This window comes from Telmatherina bonti, assembly GCF_933228915.1.
Source record: "Telmatherina bonti genome assembly, chromosome: 3".
Taxonomy (NCBI): Eukaryota; Metazoa; Chordata; class Actinopteri; order Atheriniformes; family Telmatherinidae; genus Telmatherina; species Telmatherina bonti.
Window position 1 is genome coordinate 8391922 of NC_136621.1, and position 17056 is coordinate 8408977.

The 17056-nt window shown below is 37.4% G+C and overlaps 1 protein-coding gene and 1 pseudogene across 2 annotated transcripts in view; one reads left to right on the forward strand and one right to left on the reverse strand.

Annotated features, from left to right (window-relative positions):
- The window catches only part of LOC306774536 (glutaryl-CoA dehydrogenase, mitochondrial-like), a 4946-nt pseudogene extending 2663 nt beyond the window's left edge, over positions 1-2283 (forward strand). Inside the window, exons 8-12 of the transcript XR_013771850.1 lie at positions 160-375; positions 451-554; positions 678-803; positions 897-1057; positions 1882-2283. The product of XR_013771850.1 is annotated as a glutaryl-CoA dehydrogenase, mitochondrial-like (transcript). The remainder of the gene's footprint in view (positions 1-159; positions 376-450; positions 555-677; positions 804-896; positions 1058-1881) is intronic.
- A 12618-nt stretch (positions 2284-14901) lies between these two features.
- On the reverse strand, positions 14902-16397 carry acp5a (acid phosphatase 5a, tartrate resistant). The gene is made up of 5 exons (XM_079264421.1): positions 16282-16397; positions 16002-16201; positions 15787-15911; positions 15325-15670; positions 14902-15238 (listed from the first exon to the last, which is right to left on the reverse strand). Exons 1-5 carry the CDS (start codon positions 16370-16372, stop codon positions 14999-15001), a joined length of 1002 nt encoding a protein of 333 aa, XP_079120547.1. The 5' UTR covers positions 16373-16397; the 3' UTR covers positions 14902-14998.
- Positions 16398-17056: the final 659 nt, after the last annotated feature.

A 17056-nucleotide genomic window follows, 5' to 3' on the forward strand; every position in this document is an offset into this window, starting at 1 on the left:
ATTTACACTACATTAACACATTTTAAACGTTCTAAAAATGTACCATAATCCAATCTGAATTTACACTACATTAACACCATTTAAACGTTCTAAAAATGTACCATAATCCAATCTGATCAGCCAACTCAATTTTTTTTCCCCCATTTTTCTGTCTGCAAGGATCACAAATTCCCCCGTGGCAGACATTGCTGTGGTCTGGGCCAGGTGTGAAGATGGCAGAGTACGGGGATTTATCTTGGAGCGTGGAATGAAAGGTTTTACAACCCAAAGATTGAGGGCAAGTTCTCCCTGAGAGCATCTGCGACTGGCATGATCGTGATGGATGAGGTAGAAGTTCCCAATGAGAACCTGCTGCCCAATGTCTCAGGTCTTGGTGTAAGTGTCTTTTCACTTAAAAATGCACATTGATGTTGTTGTGCAGTAGTAGTTAACGTTGTCCAATCTGATCAGGGTCCCTTTGGTTGTCTGAACAATGCCCGCTATGGCATTGCCTGGGGAGCTCTGGGAGCTGCTGAGTTCTGCTTCCATGCAGCGCGACAGTACACTCTCGACAGGTACATGATGTTTTCTCCTCAGTGTGTTTGCAGATATCAAGGTCGGTGACCTCACACACATTTAAGAACTTATTCATACAGTGAGGAAGTACCGAGAAAATTGACTTGTTATCTTTCACTCAGAATCCAGTTCGGTGTGCCCCTGGCCAGGAACCAGCTGATGCAGAAGAAGATGGCTGACATGCTGACAGAGATCACAGTTGGTCTACAGTCATGCCTGGCACTTGGTCGACTTATTGATGAGAAAAAGTAATGGGTCTCTCTTTCAAAGATGTGTTCAGGGCTCTTTCTCAGTTTTCATCAATACAAACATGGTAACAGCATCCCTTTCCATGGTGACAGAGCTGCACTGGAGATGATCTCCATGCTGAAAAGAAATAGCTGTGGCAAGGCTCTAGACATCGCCAGACAAGCCAGAGACATGCTGGGAGGAAATGGCATCGCAGATGAGTACCACATCATCCGTCATGTCATGAACCTGGAGGCCGTCAACACTTACGAAGGTGGGCACAGTTACATCAATTCACCACTAGATATCAGCAACACTCAGAAAGCTGTAGCTTGGCTTCCATTCACAGAGCCATATTTATGTTTTTAGGTGTAATTTTATATCAAGATTCAAGACAACTTTATTGAACACAAAATGGCAAAAAAAAAACAAACAAAAAAAAAACATATTAACAAACGACTGAGATGTCAGCAAACAGAGAAAAGTTCATGAGCAGAATTAGCTAAAATTAAAAAAAAAAAAAAAATCCAAAAATAGGAAGAAAAGAGGATATAAGGCCAGGTTAACATATTACTTGATGTAAAAACTACTGTCAGTGTTTAATAGCTTGATGGATGAAAGAACAACATAGTTTAAAAAAAAAAAAAAGAGAGCCTGGAAGAAATAACTGGAAGACAAAACCATCGACCATAATGTGAAAGAGTTGCCTGATGATGATGATGGACTCTTTTTGTTACCTGAGACTACTACTCCAGCCCAGATCCTAAATTTGTTCTTCAGACTGTTCCTGTACATAAAAGAAAGTCCATCAAACCATGAGAGGAAATGAAAAGTTAAAAGACTTAAAAAAAAAGAATATTAAAAGTTATACAAACATCTCACTGTTGCATGTTTATGTTCATAGGGCAAGATTTAATTGAAGGTTCTGGAAAAATGTAACGCGTTTTCAGCACAAAAAAAAAAAAAAAAAAAAAAAAAAAAGCTTAATTATTGCTAAATAGTCAAAATTTTGTAGCTTTGAAAAATCCAATTAAAGAATAAATTCATGTGTAACCAGCTTTTTTATGGTTCTTTTTTACTATTCCCATTTCTCGACAGGAACTCATGACATTCATGCCTTGATCCTGGGAAGAGCAATCACTGGACTGCAGTCCTTCACTGTTGGAAAGTAGATGTTCGTGACCAAACTTCAAAATAGATGTCATGTTGGATCTGATAGAAGTTTACCTCATTGTGCATGGATAATGGACAAGTATTTGAGCACATTTATATGATCAACTAATGGGCAACGTTTTCTCTGACTGCCTCCATCTTTACTGATCAAATGCTTCGTTAGGTCAACTGGTCAACCCAAGAAAGCATTTGGTCCAATGTGATGTGAATACTGTAAATGTAAAATATTTTAACTGTACTGTGTGTTACAGTTGTGTTATTTTAAACTGGATTATTTTGTGATAATCTGAAGAGTAAATAAAGAGTCCAATTAATGGGCGGATCTGATCCACTGTTTCTGCAATCGTTAAAATTAATACTATGATTAATTGTTTACTGTCAGTGTAAAGAGTGCCATACTAGGCTGCATCTTTTCAGATATGGTATGATACTTATGTAGTGTCAACACTGTTTTTTTTTTAACAAAAATTAAAGAAAATATTAACAAATAAGAGAGAGATTTTAATTTTGTAATTTTATTCATTGAACACGGAAAACATGAATTCAGCTTTAGTTCTTTTATCCAGCAGCAATTGGAAACCTCTGACCAGAAACCAAAAGCAGAGTCAAGCAAAGGACAAGCCGACAAGAGAAACCCTAACTATGGTAATCAAACAAAAACATTAAATTGGTCTTTGATATAATACAGATATGAACAAGTTAACGAAGTAGGGAGGACAATTAGTAATAATTTTGTCACATCTCTTATCTCTGGCTAATATCCAGACCCTCTTTGAGGTGTGCCAGGGCCTGATTGGCCCCCAGGAGCTCACAGCTCAGCTTAGAGCAGCTCTCCAGCACTTCTGACAGCTCCTGTAGCTTCACCTGCATCTCATCACTGTTCTTCTCGTAGACGGTGTACATGTGCTCCTTCATGTGCTGGCAGATCTCCTCCACCTAGGGGAAAATAATCAGACCAAAGCCAGAATTACCATTTTATGTAGAAGATGGTTCAAAGTGCTTTATATAAAACATTAAAAGTACAAAAAATATGAGGCAGCAGCAAATCGAGAAGTTTTTAACCTTGATTTAAAACTGCTGAGAGGGAGACGTGTAAGGACACCGTTACAGTAATCTAGTCTACTAAAGATAAATGCATAAATCCTGCTGAGACAGCAGTGCTTTAATCCTCCTTATGTTCTTTAAGTGATAACCGGCTGACTTCACAACCGTTCAATGTGAGGCTGAATTTCAGCTCTGGGTCCATGATGACTCCCTGATTTCTGTCTCGATAGATGATTTTAACATTGCTGTTTGAAGGTTAGCACTTACTTTCAATTTTTTCCCTTGACTTTCAAAATCTTTTAATTTAGTCTTCTTTTGACATAATGAGGTCCTGGCACATTGAAAATTTCCCCTGATCAATGCATTTGATCAGTGATTGAACTCTAGTTTCCAGGTGAGATGGTTTGAAGATTTGTGTCGCAGCAAACTTATGGTAACATAGTCACATGTTTTTCATCATTTAAGCTTGTAGATGTTTGCCTGGGAACATCTACATACAGGGACCAGGGAAAGGGCGGGATAAAAAGAGTAAATAAAGATTTGAATTCATTTATTAAAAATAGAAAATAATTACGCCTACTTAGGCCACACAAAAAATCCCTTGTACCTTCTCCAATAATTTCTCCTGAAAGCTATCAATCACTTTCTGGTCGCTGGTGCGGCTATGGTTAATTTTTTCCACCATCTCCTGTGCTCTTCTGCTGATGGCATCTATGCTTGCGCTGCAACAGATATTGAAATAAGAACAAGAATGAAACAAGCCTGAATTTACCGGATGTTTTTTAACAGTAGTTTTTAATTATGAAAAAAAAAGGTTAAGTTTCACAGTTGTACCTGTTCAGATTTACCTGCTATGCTGCTCTTGAACATCAGTTACACTGACATTTGAAGACTTGTCTCTTGATGAATCACAATCTGTATCTTCTGACTGTATTGTGTTGACAAGCAAAATATAAGACGGTGAGAGAAATCTTTCCATGTTTACCAGTGTTAAAATGTCATTTTGTCACTTAAAAAAATGCCCATGAAATTTGCTTTGTAAAGCATCAAATCTGATGCAGGCATGGTTTTATCCCATGTACTTGGCATATAAATCATCAATGTTTATCATGATTTCTGAATTATTTTTTATCGCCTTTTCCCTCTCAGTTAGGAATATACCAATGCTTTGTATAACCTTTCTATATAACTGTACTCCTACAAGCTGACATGCTGCCCCTGAATTTAAGTATCTGACTTTTCATTATATGAGGAGAAATTACCATCTGTGACTCTTCGTGAACCTTCTGAGGAGTGGACTGGGAAGTAGATGGCAGGCCCTCAAAGATGAAATCCATTTTGGCCTGTCTGACACAGAACTTTCTGAAATTAAATATAAGTTGATATATTAAAATTTAGAAGCTTATGTATGCATATATATATATATGTATATATATATATATATATATATATATATATATATATATATATATATATATATATATATATATATATATATAATATATTATATATTATATTGTGCTCTAAATCTGCAGATTTTAAGAAACTCCTTTAAAAAATAAAAACGTTTAGGAAATAATAGATTATATGTAACTGATATAATAAAATATGTAACTGAGATTATATAATCAAACTATAATAACATACAACAGGCATTCATTTCTTCATACTATACGTATTCCCCTACTCAATGACCCCAGCCCTATTGAACAAACAAACAAGCACATAAACAATATATATATATATATATATATATATATATATATATATATATTGGGAAATATATAACAAATTTCTAAGGACAATATTTGTTTTAGTTTAGCAGGTTAATGACTCAGCTTTTACAGCTAAGCTAGCAACAACTGTCCTAGCTTAGCCTTAAGCTAACCTAACATGTAGCAGCAGTTACTTAAAATTAAACCACGACACAATAAATGTATGAATTTCGAACACGGCACTTGAAATAAATTACTAATCTATTGATATCTTGATTAATAAAGTTTTTTTTAAAATTATTATTATTACTGATTATATTGATATTTATGATTGTGTATAATTATGTAACTGTGCTAATTAGCTCGTATCACACCAACGAGTTGCATCTTGCCGGCTGCAGCTATAATCGACAATTATCTCAGATGCAGTTTCTTCCCCCCCCCAAAAAAAAAGAAAAAAAAAAGATATAAAATGTTTGTTTCTGGTTATTTTTTTGTTGTTGTTGTTGTTGTTTCTAGGTTAAGATATTCTCATATGAAGTGTAAATTAAAATTTTAAGATGGTCTCACTTGGCAAGCAGAAAGCAGGAAAGTAACAACACCACCTCCAAACAGACTCAGTGTTGCCAGATTGTGTGAGAAAAACAAGCAACCAGCTGGATGAAAACAAGCCCACCTGACAACACTGCATAGACTGTATATATATCAGCATAGGTAATCAATGAAAGCCACTTTGCGGCTTCTAGCAGATTTATCTTTTTAAAAAAAAAAAAAAAAATTATAAACACATATATTATATTGTCTGATTTATTATCATCACAATATATTTTATAGTAACATGTTGTGTATCTTGTAATATTTATTTTTGCCTATTTTGTACGATGACTGTAAGTGTGGAGATTATTATTATTATTATTGTTATTATTATTATTATTATTATTATTGCTATTGTTGTTATTCTTGTTGTTTCAAACATAGATATAGGGTGAGATTTAACATCTAATATAAATACATGTCAGATCAAATTTCTCATAAGTTATTTTGTACCAGCATGTGCACTGTGTTGACTGTGACTGTCTTTAAATGCCACATTCATTCATTCATTCATTCATTTTCTGAACCGCTTAATCCAATTCAGGGTCGCAGGGAAGCTGGAGCCTATCCCAGCTGGCTTTGGGCGACAGGCATGGTACACCCTGGACAGCTCGCCAGTCCATCGCAGGGCTAAATGCCACATCTGTTGAAAATATTTTTATACTTTCTCACCACCTCAATCCACTGTTTGTTCAACCTCGGGTCAGTAAAATGCGGAAGCAGCAACTGCCTCTCCCCATTAAGCAGTTTTTTTCCCCTAGTTTTTCAGGATGTGAGTTTCATGATTTCAACCCAAAGCAGCGAGAAGACAGCGACACATTTGTTTCTCTGAAAGCAACAAGGTGAAAACAGCAGGGGTTGTTATTTATTGAAGGTTTGAAACTTAACTGCATAAGCAGAAACCAGTGTTGCACAAAACTTACATTTTCTGTTTGCAGAAAATTTTAACTTGACAAAACTTAAGTTTCAAGGTTTCAAAACTTTTTCGCAAACATGCACAGTTTTCAGATCTCATCTTGCAAGGTTTTACGTTTGCAAACTAATGTGATGGGAAAACTATGCAATAATTGAACATTTGAAAATGTAAAGTTAAATGTAGGCTATATTTATATATAAAACAGCAAGGGTGCAACATGAGTTCTACACAACAATGTTTTGTGTAGAAGATGTTTAATCCTAACAATTTGACCTTTCTGATATTAATGAACTCTTGCATTCCCCTATTGTTTAATTGGGTCAACACGTTTTTAAATTCATTAAAACTTATTACAGCAATGAAATTAGGCTTCTTCCTGAAAACCACATCAGTTTATTAGGATATTATCATTCGTGTCCACAGATGCCACCAAGGCTTAGCAAATACTTCAACAAATCTAAGTTTGAACAATACATAAAATGCACTAAAAAGTTTGTTTCCATCATTACTTTAGTGATGTAACACAGAAAGAAAAATCTGGGATGATACACTGTATGTTTTTGTTAGTTGCATGTGTTTGGTGGGCCTATAGCGTCATAATGCGACTGGCACTCACAAGATTGCATTAAATGTTCTCTTACTCTGTATGGGTTGGGATGTGGCTGGGATGAGGTGCTGATTGATCGCTGTTGTGATCTGATGTAATCCCTCCCTTCCTCTCCTACTGTTGCTCTGTCACTGCCCACACTCTGGATTAAGTCTGAGCAGAGGACACAGTACAAACTGCTGCAAATCTCATTGCGCCTCTTTAAGTTACTCTTTGGAGCCTGGATTTATGATGATAACATGATACTGGACTCTAGAAATGGTAAAATCATGGTTTTGACAGGTGGGTGAATTTATCTACAGACTGTTTTATTTCACTTCTTAATATATGACTGACATTTCCTCTCTGCATTTAAGGAAAAGACTTCTCACCAAAGGGAAAACTTAAATTGGGATTTGAGTCACTGAATATCATGGATTAACTGCTCTTCAGTGGAGGAAGTGGAAGCTCCTACTCTGGAACTATGGACAGCTTTAACAGCACAGATGTTGAAGGACAGCCATTCCAATATTTGCCGCAAAAACTGGAGCCTCTGTACGAGCAGTACAAACCTCCAGCCAGGGATCTCATTCAACTACCTAAATCAGTTCTTTACCTTGTTATAGCTGCCCTGGTTGTGGTTGCCGTGGCATATGCTATCGTCGGTCACCTCATCAAAGATCTCATGCTGGATATCACAGGTACATGATCGCACGTAATCTGTGCACCAGAATTCTTCTGAAGCTAAGCAAGAGTTAATCAGGCTTCATGAGCCGTACATTCTCTTACACCAGTATAGCCTGCCTTTTTTCATGTTATTTCCTCCAAATACATGACTGCATCATAGACTTTTCAATAAAAAGAAAAAAAAAAAAGCTTGGTAGCAGTTCCCAATGCAGATGGTTACCTGTATTGTTTTATTTTTTAATTACCATACACTGTATTTAGAAGGTTATTAAGCGTGATACATCAAATTAGGTGGTATACTTGCACCAGCATGACTGCAGCGGATAAAACATTATTGAAATGTAGGTAGAATTACAGTTGAGAACTTGGAGAACAGATTCAGTAACATTAGTATAAATTACTTTTATGAGTCTCATTTTCTTGACAAACTTTTTGGTTTTCATTAGACAGAGGTAGAGGGGAAAACAGATTAAAATAGAGCCTGCTAGTGTCACTTCAGGTCAAACTGCTGTGTATGTGTTTTTGAACAAATTTAATGGTGCTGTTTAGAATAAAATTTGAAAAAGAAAAGAAAGAAATGCGTAGAGTCAGTGGAGATAAATGACTGGATTCCCATCTCTCTTCTTTTATTAATCAACAGACTGTTTGCTGGGTCCAGTCGATGAGGAGCTTCAAAAGGATGGAGAGGTGGAGGGAGTCAACCCCTTTAATATGCCACCTGCCCTGAGCCACTCCCACCCAAACGCGTTCCATGTGTGGGACCAGGATGACATCATCATCCCCATGACACCTGTACGCGAGAGTCCGCTGAGCAGCCCGTTGATGTCCGTCATCCCTTACATACCTTCGTTTTTCCCAACCTCCATGAGCACGGGCAGCCCTTCCTACAATCAGCCTCTCCCAAAGGAGAGTGAAGCGTGAAAGCGCATCAGGACCAACGTAAATCCTGAAGGTTCTTTATCCATGAAACACTTTTTACTCCAACTTTTTATCTTTTGAAAGGTGTGATGGCAAATCTAAAACCTGTAGAGATTTTAACTTCCCAAATCTAACTGGAAACCATAAAGTTTGCATTGGTGGATTTATCTTCTTTGGAACAGTGAGTGAGAGCAGTTCACCAAGAAAAGCATCAAGCAGCCAATGTTTTCAGCACTGGACTTCTAGCAGAGCGTGGTATGTTCATTTTGGCTGCCTTCATTATGTTGTGTTTTCCCAATGGATTTGTGCCAAGTAAGCACCAACATGATCTTTTTCCTGCCAAACTTCAACCATCATGTCATCTGAATGTATCTAATGTACCAGAAATAAGATATCTTAGGCTTTGAAGAGCCTTTGAGTTAAACACAAAACAGCAGTCATGTATGACATATGGCTAAGCAGTTAGGTTGACCATTATCTGGAGCAACCACAATGAACAACCGTTTAGGTCAAAATCTCCTCTTACTTAATCCTTTTACTGAAGGATAGTCTTATGCAATGGGTTTTTAGATCACGAGTTCCCCAAGAAGCAAATTAAAAAGAAAAAATGTAGGAGGAAGAACAGGTTGAATTTTTATATCAAATAAAGGCAAACAGTTGTGTCTAAGATGATATTTGCTGACACATTTCTGCTTTGATACTAAATATATCCCTGGGCCTGAAGAAGATCAGCCTAACTTGTGAGGATGAGGTTAATTCATTTAGTTAAGGTCACCATTTAAAATCCCCTTAAGACTCAATTCAAAAATGGAAACCCTAAAATTAGTGTTAATCACTATTTTTTAGATAAAGATCAAATGATCAAATCAACAGAAGCAATACAAAAATATATTTTCTGTTCTTCTTTTTTTTTTTATTTGGCAGGTCATAATGTCAAATAGGCACAAAACCCAAGAGTGTTACGATAGTAATATCAAATTAATATTCATTAAATTTTTATCAGTTAAACTGCTGCAGTGTGAGTGTGTGAATATAAGGGAACTGCAGTGTCATGCCGCTTCTTTCTGCTCGTCAGCATTAAATAATCCTCTTTATTCAACACAAAACAACAGATTTCAGGGTTCATTTTGAGGATGATATTGACTGAGATGCAGAAATCCAGGGACATCTAAAGCTGTGCAGACAAATATGCACACTTGTACAATATTAGGATATGATCTGATTTATTTGTTTTTCTTTAATTGTACAACATCATGCCTCCATTTGACGCCATCAATCCACATTGCATCAAATGTCTGTTTGGAAATGAGTTTAATTATTTTGGAAGAGCTCTTATTGAACTGACATTGCCGAGCCCATCTGTGAAATCCAGAGTGCCTGTATTTAGTGAGGGATGGAGATTAGAGAGAGAAGATTAGATGAGCAGATTATCTCATAACACGTTCTTTTATTACTTTTCTGCTGTGGAATAAGACGATTGGAGCACCTCAGGCTCATGTCCAAGGCTGAACTTCACTATCTTACTGTACCTTGTTACTCTCAATATACAAGAACACATCTGGGATTTTTAAAATAATTTTATTTGACAAAGTGATAAATCTGATTTATTGAAATTGCAGGATGATTTGTTTGTTGAAGATGTGGTGGCATTCGTAGCCTTCTGATTTAGATGTTTTATATACTGTGAGGAGTTAATATTGCTGAAGATCAGCAACACATTTACAATACAATTCACTGGACAGAAATAAACTTTTATTTTACAACTGGAAGAGCAAACATGTGGATGTTAAGGTGAGTGTTGAAGAGATACAGAGAAAGTAGAAAGAGGCCACTTAAAGAAAAGAAAATTGGGGACAATTTTGCTTTTAGTAAAGTACTTTGTAACAGGAGGTTCTATTTAAAAAGACTTGATGACAACTTTAAAGAAAACTAATTTCCATTTTATTTTCTTTCTAAATCGTTTAAATAAAACACCTGTGTTTTAAGAGAGACTTGATTTGGACTCATTGCGAGCTCTTTTCATTTTGCCTACCGGATAGTTTCCTAAGTGCATTTCTTCAGGTAGCATTTCTCAGAACTCTTAACTCAACATTGACACTGGGAGAAGTGCTAAGGGCGCAGGATCTCAACAACTGGAGTGGAGGGGTTGGGATTTAATGTGGAGCCAATAAAGACTAAAAGAAGCTCAGGTTGTGAGAAGGTTACCAAGTTTAAAATGTGAAAATGTTTTCCACAGAGCTACGAGATGTTGCAACAGTAAAACAGTAGCAGTGTGGATGGGGAAGAAATCATGTCATTACTAGTTCATTTTGAAAATCCATTGCTGATAATGGACTTAGAAAGGAAATGTCAAAGTCCCCTGAAATTGAAACTGACATTTAGCGCACACTTAAACACCAGGATCTGGCACAACAAAGAAAACTGTCTTATAATAACTTTGTCATTATCTGAAATACAAATGAAAGCTTTGATGACTCTACCAACGTGTGTATTTTTTCATCCATTTAAAAACTTTAAAGAACTGTAAACTTTTTGCAAAGCTGGTATGAAATGACTTGTAAGACTATTGTTGTTGCTAGTTAGAGGAGAACTTGACTCTGTACGCTGCCATAGATCTGACTATTCATGAACTGTGTCTCCCAGCCATGCTCACCAAAGGCAAGAGGCATGTAGGATTAGCTGCTCTCTGCATTTTGAAGCTGAACACGCGAGCACAGGATTACTGCCATGCAGATTTGTAGGTTTGGCAGCAGGTGGTAAAGTATAAAATATGCAGCCTCACATGAAGGTTCAGGGGTTTGGTTGAAAACAGGAACAAGAAATAAGAAGCTGCATGAGAAAGTGCACCAGAAAAATATCAAGGCCTGTTATTTGTTAGAAAGACTGGATGACAAGGAAGGCTTTAGAGTAGATCAGGACACAACCAGAAATCAAGTCAGCTTTATTTATTTATCAGGGACTAAAAGTTAGTTTCATGATGTGAACTTATTCTGTCAGTCTGTTTTTGTCCTAATCTGTTGGCACAGGTTCAGAAACTTCACCCTGTTCACTGTTGCTTTCAGCATGAAAATGTTCATTTAAAGAAAAGTCCAACCAGTTGTATTTCCGGTTTTCTTGTGTATTTTCAAGTTTTGCAAGGAAATCATTGTTGGAAATTCTATATTCATTTACTCTGTCAATTAAAAAAATAATCCAATGTTCAAGAATTAAATAATTTTTTTAATATGAGGTTTTTATTTGTCCCTTTAACCAAATAAAGAAAGTACCAACATTTTTTAGGGATCTTTATCATTTATTACAATCAAATCTTTTTTTTATATAATCTTCTGCTTTCTGGTGTTTATTAAGGGGCAAAAGACACAAATTTAATTGTTTTTCACAAGATTTTGAGGAAAGTTTGTTTCATAAAGTGATGTCAAATGTCTCAGAAACCGCACGTATTATATATTTCACACTGGGTTCTTCATAGTTAAGCTTGTTGATAAGCTAAGCTAAACTAAACTAAGATAAGACGAGACGAGACGAGACGAGACGAGACGAGACAAGATATATATTGCACAGGTTATTTATTTTATCAAAAAACTTATTTGAAAGCATGTGCTTGGTAGGCTGCATATGTTAAAATGCTGCAGGAATATTACTACTAAACAGGCCGACTGGAGGCCAGAGGGAACAGTTCAATACTGGTGTTTTTATATTTTCATAGTTTTCTAATTGTGTGTCTAATAACAAACTGTGCTCCATTGGATTTAAATTATTTTAAGAAATAAAGACAAAGTTAAACAACTGGGAAAAAAAAACAAAAAAAAACAAACATTAAATTTCGGGCTGCACGGTGGCGCAGTGTGGCGCACTGTGGCCTCACAGCAAGAAGGTCACTGGTTCAATCCTTGGCTGGTTTGGTCAGTGGCCTTTCTGTGTGGAGTTTGCATGTTCTCCCCGTGTATGCGTGGGTTCTCTCCGGGTACTCCGGCTTCCTCCCACCATCCAAAGACATGCATGATAGGTTAATTGGTCACTCTAAAATTGCCCCTAGGCATGAGTGTGGTTGTTCGTCTGTGTGTGTCCCTGCGATGGACTGGCGAGCTGTCCAGGGTGTACCCTGCCTGTCGCCCAAAGCCAGCTGGGATAGGCTCCAGCTTCCCCGCGACCCTGAATTGGAATAAGCGGTTCGGAAAATGAATGAATGAAACATTAAATTTCTTTCAAGAGATACAGAAATCTGAAACAAGATTTTTAAAAAAAAATTTTTTTTTTTGCTCTTATTTGCTATTGACTTATGGAGACTACAACCCCTTTAATGAAATGTAACATAAATATGCACAATTCTTTGGGGATAATTACCATTTCTTACCATGTGACATGTCAAAATTATATTTGTGTAGTATTCTGCTTCCTGGTATCTACTAAAGGGATGAAGACATGAGTTTGTGTTCAGACGGATTTTGAACAAAGTTTTTACCATCAAGTGATGTAAAATGTCTCACAAACACTGCATCCAACACGTCATGTTGGGCTTTTTAGGGTTTATTCTTTTTATCATTACCTGTGTACATTTTGCACAGAAGATCTTAAATGTTTGGCAATTTATTTATATACAAACAAAAAAGAATATTTGATTACTTTGAGCCATGTTGTTAAAGAAAAGAAAACCCTTCCTGAATTTAAACTCCCAAATTGCTGATGAGCTCTTGGTTAAGTTTGTTGATGCCCTGATGAAGAAAACATTTAAAGAAAAAAAAATATTCTGCATAAATTGTTTTTATGTAAAGCAGTTTGTGTTGCTTTATATATAGGAAGCTCTTAGCAAATACATTTTTATTTGATCTTGAATAAGTCACCTACTGTCGAATCACCTTTAGCTGACATTTGCTAACTCCCGGCAACAGAAACAAGACGCAACCTGTCAAGGTTTTCATGAGGTCTACTGTGGATTTAAATAAGTCGTGGTTTTGTGAGCCCCACCTGTCCTTTATCCTCAGATTACCTCAGTGAACTTCTTTAGTATTGACTCGAGTTCTGTCAGTCCAGCTCCCAGTCTGACAATGCATTACACAAATGGGCTGTAATTCATCCTAATTGGATCTAGATAGCTCTCACTTTCTGTCAGTAACCTTATAATAACCTTTATTTAAGACCACAGCAACCACAAAGGGAAAAAACATCTCCATGCCATTTTATTACATAACAGAATCAGACATTGTTTTGAAAGGAAAACAAATTTGTGGAATCTATGAAGATTAAATGATGTAAATTACATATTTGCAGAATGTGTGTAAAAACACCTTAAATTAATTAGATATGAAATATCAACACACTTGCCAAAGACAGGAGAAACATAAGAAAACAGCTGTTTCCCTCCCAGCTTAATTGTCATTGGTTGTCTGAGTTTAGTGTTGATGAAGTCAGTAGCAATCTGCAGTCATCCAGGCTAATCCCATGTTGGCAGGCCAGGTCATTCTGTGTGACGGACAAAAGGGCTGTAACTGCGAAAGACTTGTCCCATCTTGTCCTTAAACTGACCATGACATCATTAAACTTCACTTGCCAAGAGGAAAAAAAAAAGCTCAGTGACTAAGCTAGTTGACCTGGCCTAAATTTCAAATCAGTGTTTCTGCTGCAGATTTCTGTTTTTCTCAATTACAGCATTTTACTCAAATATTTCAAAATTTGTTTCAGTGGTCAAATAAAGACATAGTAATGAGTTTAGTGGGCTCTGGACCATGCCTTTATGTATTTACAATGAGTTTCTGTAGGAAAACGTTGAGATCATGCAATTCTCTCAACTGAAGTCAAAGTTTACACAATTTACCTTTAAGAGCTCATATCTGACAGGTAAGGTCCTTAAAATGCATCTTTTTAACCATCACACTTACACATATGTTTTATTCTAAGTTTCTTTTGCTGAAAGGTCCATTATAGATCCTGCAGCTGGCCACCATGTTGTGATGTTGCAGAGTTCCCCCCTGGACAACTACACATTGTCATGTACAACTGGTCTGAGTTCTGGCATTATAAAAAGGATGATCTACTTTATATTAAAAATGGTGTGCGATAAGGACCAAGTAAGAAATCAAAGAGAACACCAATCCCGCAGGATTGTGGTGCTCAAATATACCAGATTCAAATAAAATGCATCTCCAAGTTCTGCCCAAGCATGTTAATCCATTAATGCAAGTCAGATTAATGTGCTGTGGCAGAAAACATCCAAAACCTGCAGGACAGCAGCCAGCATGAACCAATGTTGGAAACCTCTGGAAGAACTAGACCAGAATAAGCTCATTCCATACCTTCTTGCAGCAAATCCTACACCTTTAGCTGGAATTTAGGTTTGGACTTTAACAAAATGTCAATTTTGTACAAATTGAGAGGACCCTAAACACTTGGAACTGCAGACTTAACCCAACCATTGAGACACATTCCTTAAAAACAGTATTTATTTAATCACATTAAAGTCACATAAAACAAGTTGATTCTTTTAAAATTTCAATTATAATGCCAATATTTAAAAAGCAGGATAAGCTGTAATTGACTTGAAACTTGCAGATTAATCCTGTTTGCATTAGACTGCAGAAATAGAGTCTACTTAAACTCCCTTTGGGAGAGGACGGTACGGTACAGAGAAGTGCCTTTAGCCTGGAAGAAAGTCAGAGTCATCTTGTTCTTTGTGACTTCTGCATGAACAAAACCTCCAAGTGTTGAAGCTTGACCAGTGAAAAACTTCAGAGAGCCTTTTGGAACGTGGTTCCAGTGACGGACATCAGGGTCGAGGAAGTTTCCAGCTCCACTTACCACATAGCCCACACCAGTCTCCTCAATGTACTGTTGGGTAGAATGGAGAGAAAAACTCACTGAAACAAGTGGTCCACAAACTGAAAACCAGAGATAAATAATCTTCCTGAACAAACCTGCAGATTGTGGTCATGGCCACAGAGATAAGCTGTGACATTGTATTTAATAAGCAGAGGACGAAGCCTCTGCAGCAGACAGTCTGTGGGCCCGTGCTCAGACACAGACCACACGGGATAGTGTCCTGCCACCAGCAGGAAGTCTGCCTTGGATCGAGCCAGTCTCTCCTGCAGCCAGACTAGCTGACGGTTGGCATCCACTGCATGCAGGGGTCCTCTGGGCTTCTCATCCACATAGTCATTGGAGTTCCCACACAGCATCACAGTGTCAAGCATGATGATGGTCAGAGTCTTATCTGTGCTGGGGATGTGGAAGTTCAGCTCATAATAGTAGGAGGGAAATTTCCTAACAGGAGAGAGGAAGGGGGGGAAAAATGCATGTTCATTTTACAGCTCTGAAAGGAATTTCAGAATTGGAGAAAAAAAAAAAAAAAAAAAGTATCTTTTTTTTAAGTTGCTCACCATCTGTCAGATTTATGCGTGTACTCAATCTGAGCTTTGACATTTCCTGCATGGTCATGATTACCAGCAAGAATATACCAAGGAACTCTGAGGGACTTTGCAGTGTACACAGTCTCAAAAGTTTCCTGAAGGAAGAAAGTCAGAGAAACCTGGCCATTACCTCCACTATCCAGTGTAAAAAATATTTTAGTTATTAGGAAAGATGCTCAACCAACCTGAAACCGAGGGGAATCCACACTATCCACACCTTTATAGTAAAAGTTATCGCCAAGGGCAACGATAAAGTCAGCTCCCATCTGCTCTGCTATTTTACTCATTTCTTGAGCTGTGGTCTTCTGCACAGCGGTGACATAGGGGGGGTAAGGCACTCCTCCCCAGTCCCCGACAGCCAGAAACTTTATGGAGGTTCTGTTTCCTGTCAAGATTAGAAAACCCAATGCAGTCAAAGAAGCACGGCCACGTTTACCTACTTCATGTCGACAAACTCTTACTTACGTCCACTTTCATTCAGGTCTTGGAAAGCAGCAGGAAAGCAGTAGGTTACAGGAATGGCAGCAATCAAGGCGGTTAAAAAAGGGAGTGCCATCTTTAAAAGACAAAAAGATCTTCCATAAACAGCAGCTGTGACACAACTTCACAAACGAAAACCAGGAAGTACAGCAAAAAACAAAACTGAAAGTCAGCAAACAGATGACCAACTAGAAAAAAAACAAAAAAGGACACGATCAAACCAGCAAGAGAAACTACTTCTCACCGTGCACACCTAAGCTTTCTTTCCCTCTCCTCACCTCCAATTACATCAAGCAACATTGTCTAGTTTTTCATGCCTGGTGGTGACTTGTGATTGGCTGCAACCAGACATTGACATGTTCCAGCTGGAGTTAATAGAAGCCAATCAATGTGGCCTTGTTTATGTGGCAGGGAGGGTCAGAGGTCACTATGTCATGTTTGTTAGAGGATCACTGCAACCTAACCCATACAGGTAAACTTAATCACCCTTTGCAGAAACGTCACACAAAATTAAAACAACTTCAAGTGATTTCAATCAAAAACACAAAATAAACAGTGTGAAGGTTGAGGGTCTGCACAGAAATAAATAAAAAAAAAGCCTATACCTTTACAGCTGATATCTGCAGAGATGTGCTCAGAATGACCGTGTCCACACACCACTCTTCCTCCTCGTCTTATATCAGCATTCCTGGAGGAGAGGCTGCAGGAGGAGCAGCCGCCAGCCACGCTACAGAGGCATGATCATTGTTCACACCCTGAC

What these genes read in the sequence shown, in the direction of transcription:
- acp5a (XM_079264421.1), bottom strand. Translation starts at nt 16,372, where the DNA reads ATGGCACTCCCTTTTTTAACCGCCTTGATTGCTGCCATTCCTGTAACC. An exon ending in TGGATTCCCCTCGGTTTCAG is followed by an intron (nt 15,912 to 16,001) that starts GTTGGTTGAGCA and finishes TTCTTCCTTCAG; the next exon opens with GAAACTTTTGAGACTGTGTA. An exon ending in GCCATGACCACAATCTGCAG is followed by an intron (nt 15,239 to 15,324) that starts GTTTGTTCAGGA and finishes TCTACCCAACAG; the next exon opens with TACATTGAGGAGACTGGTGT.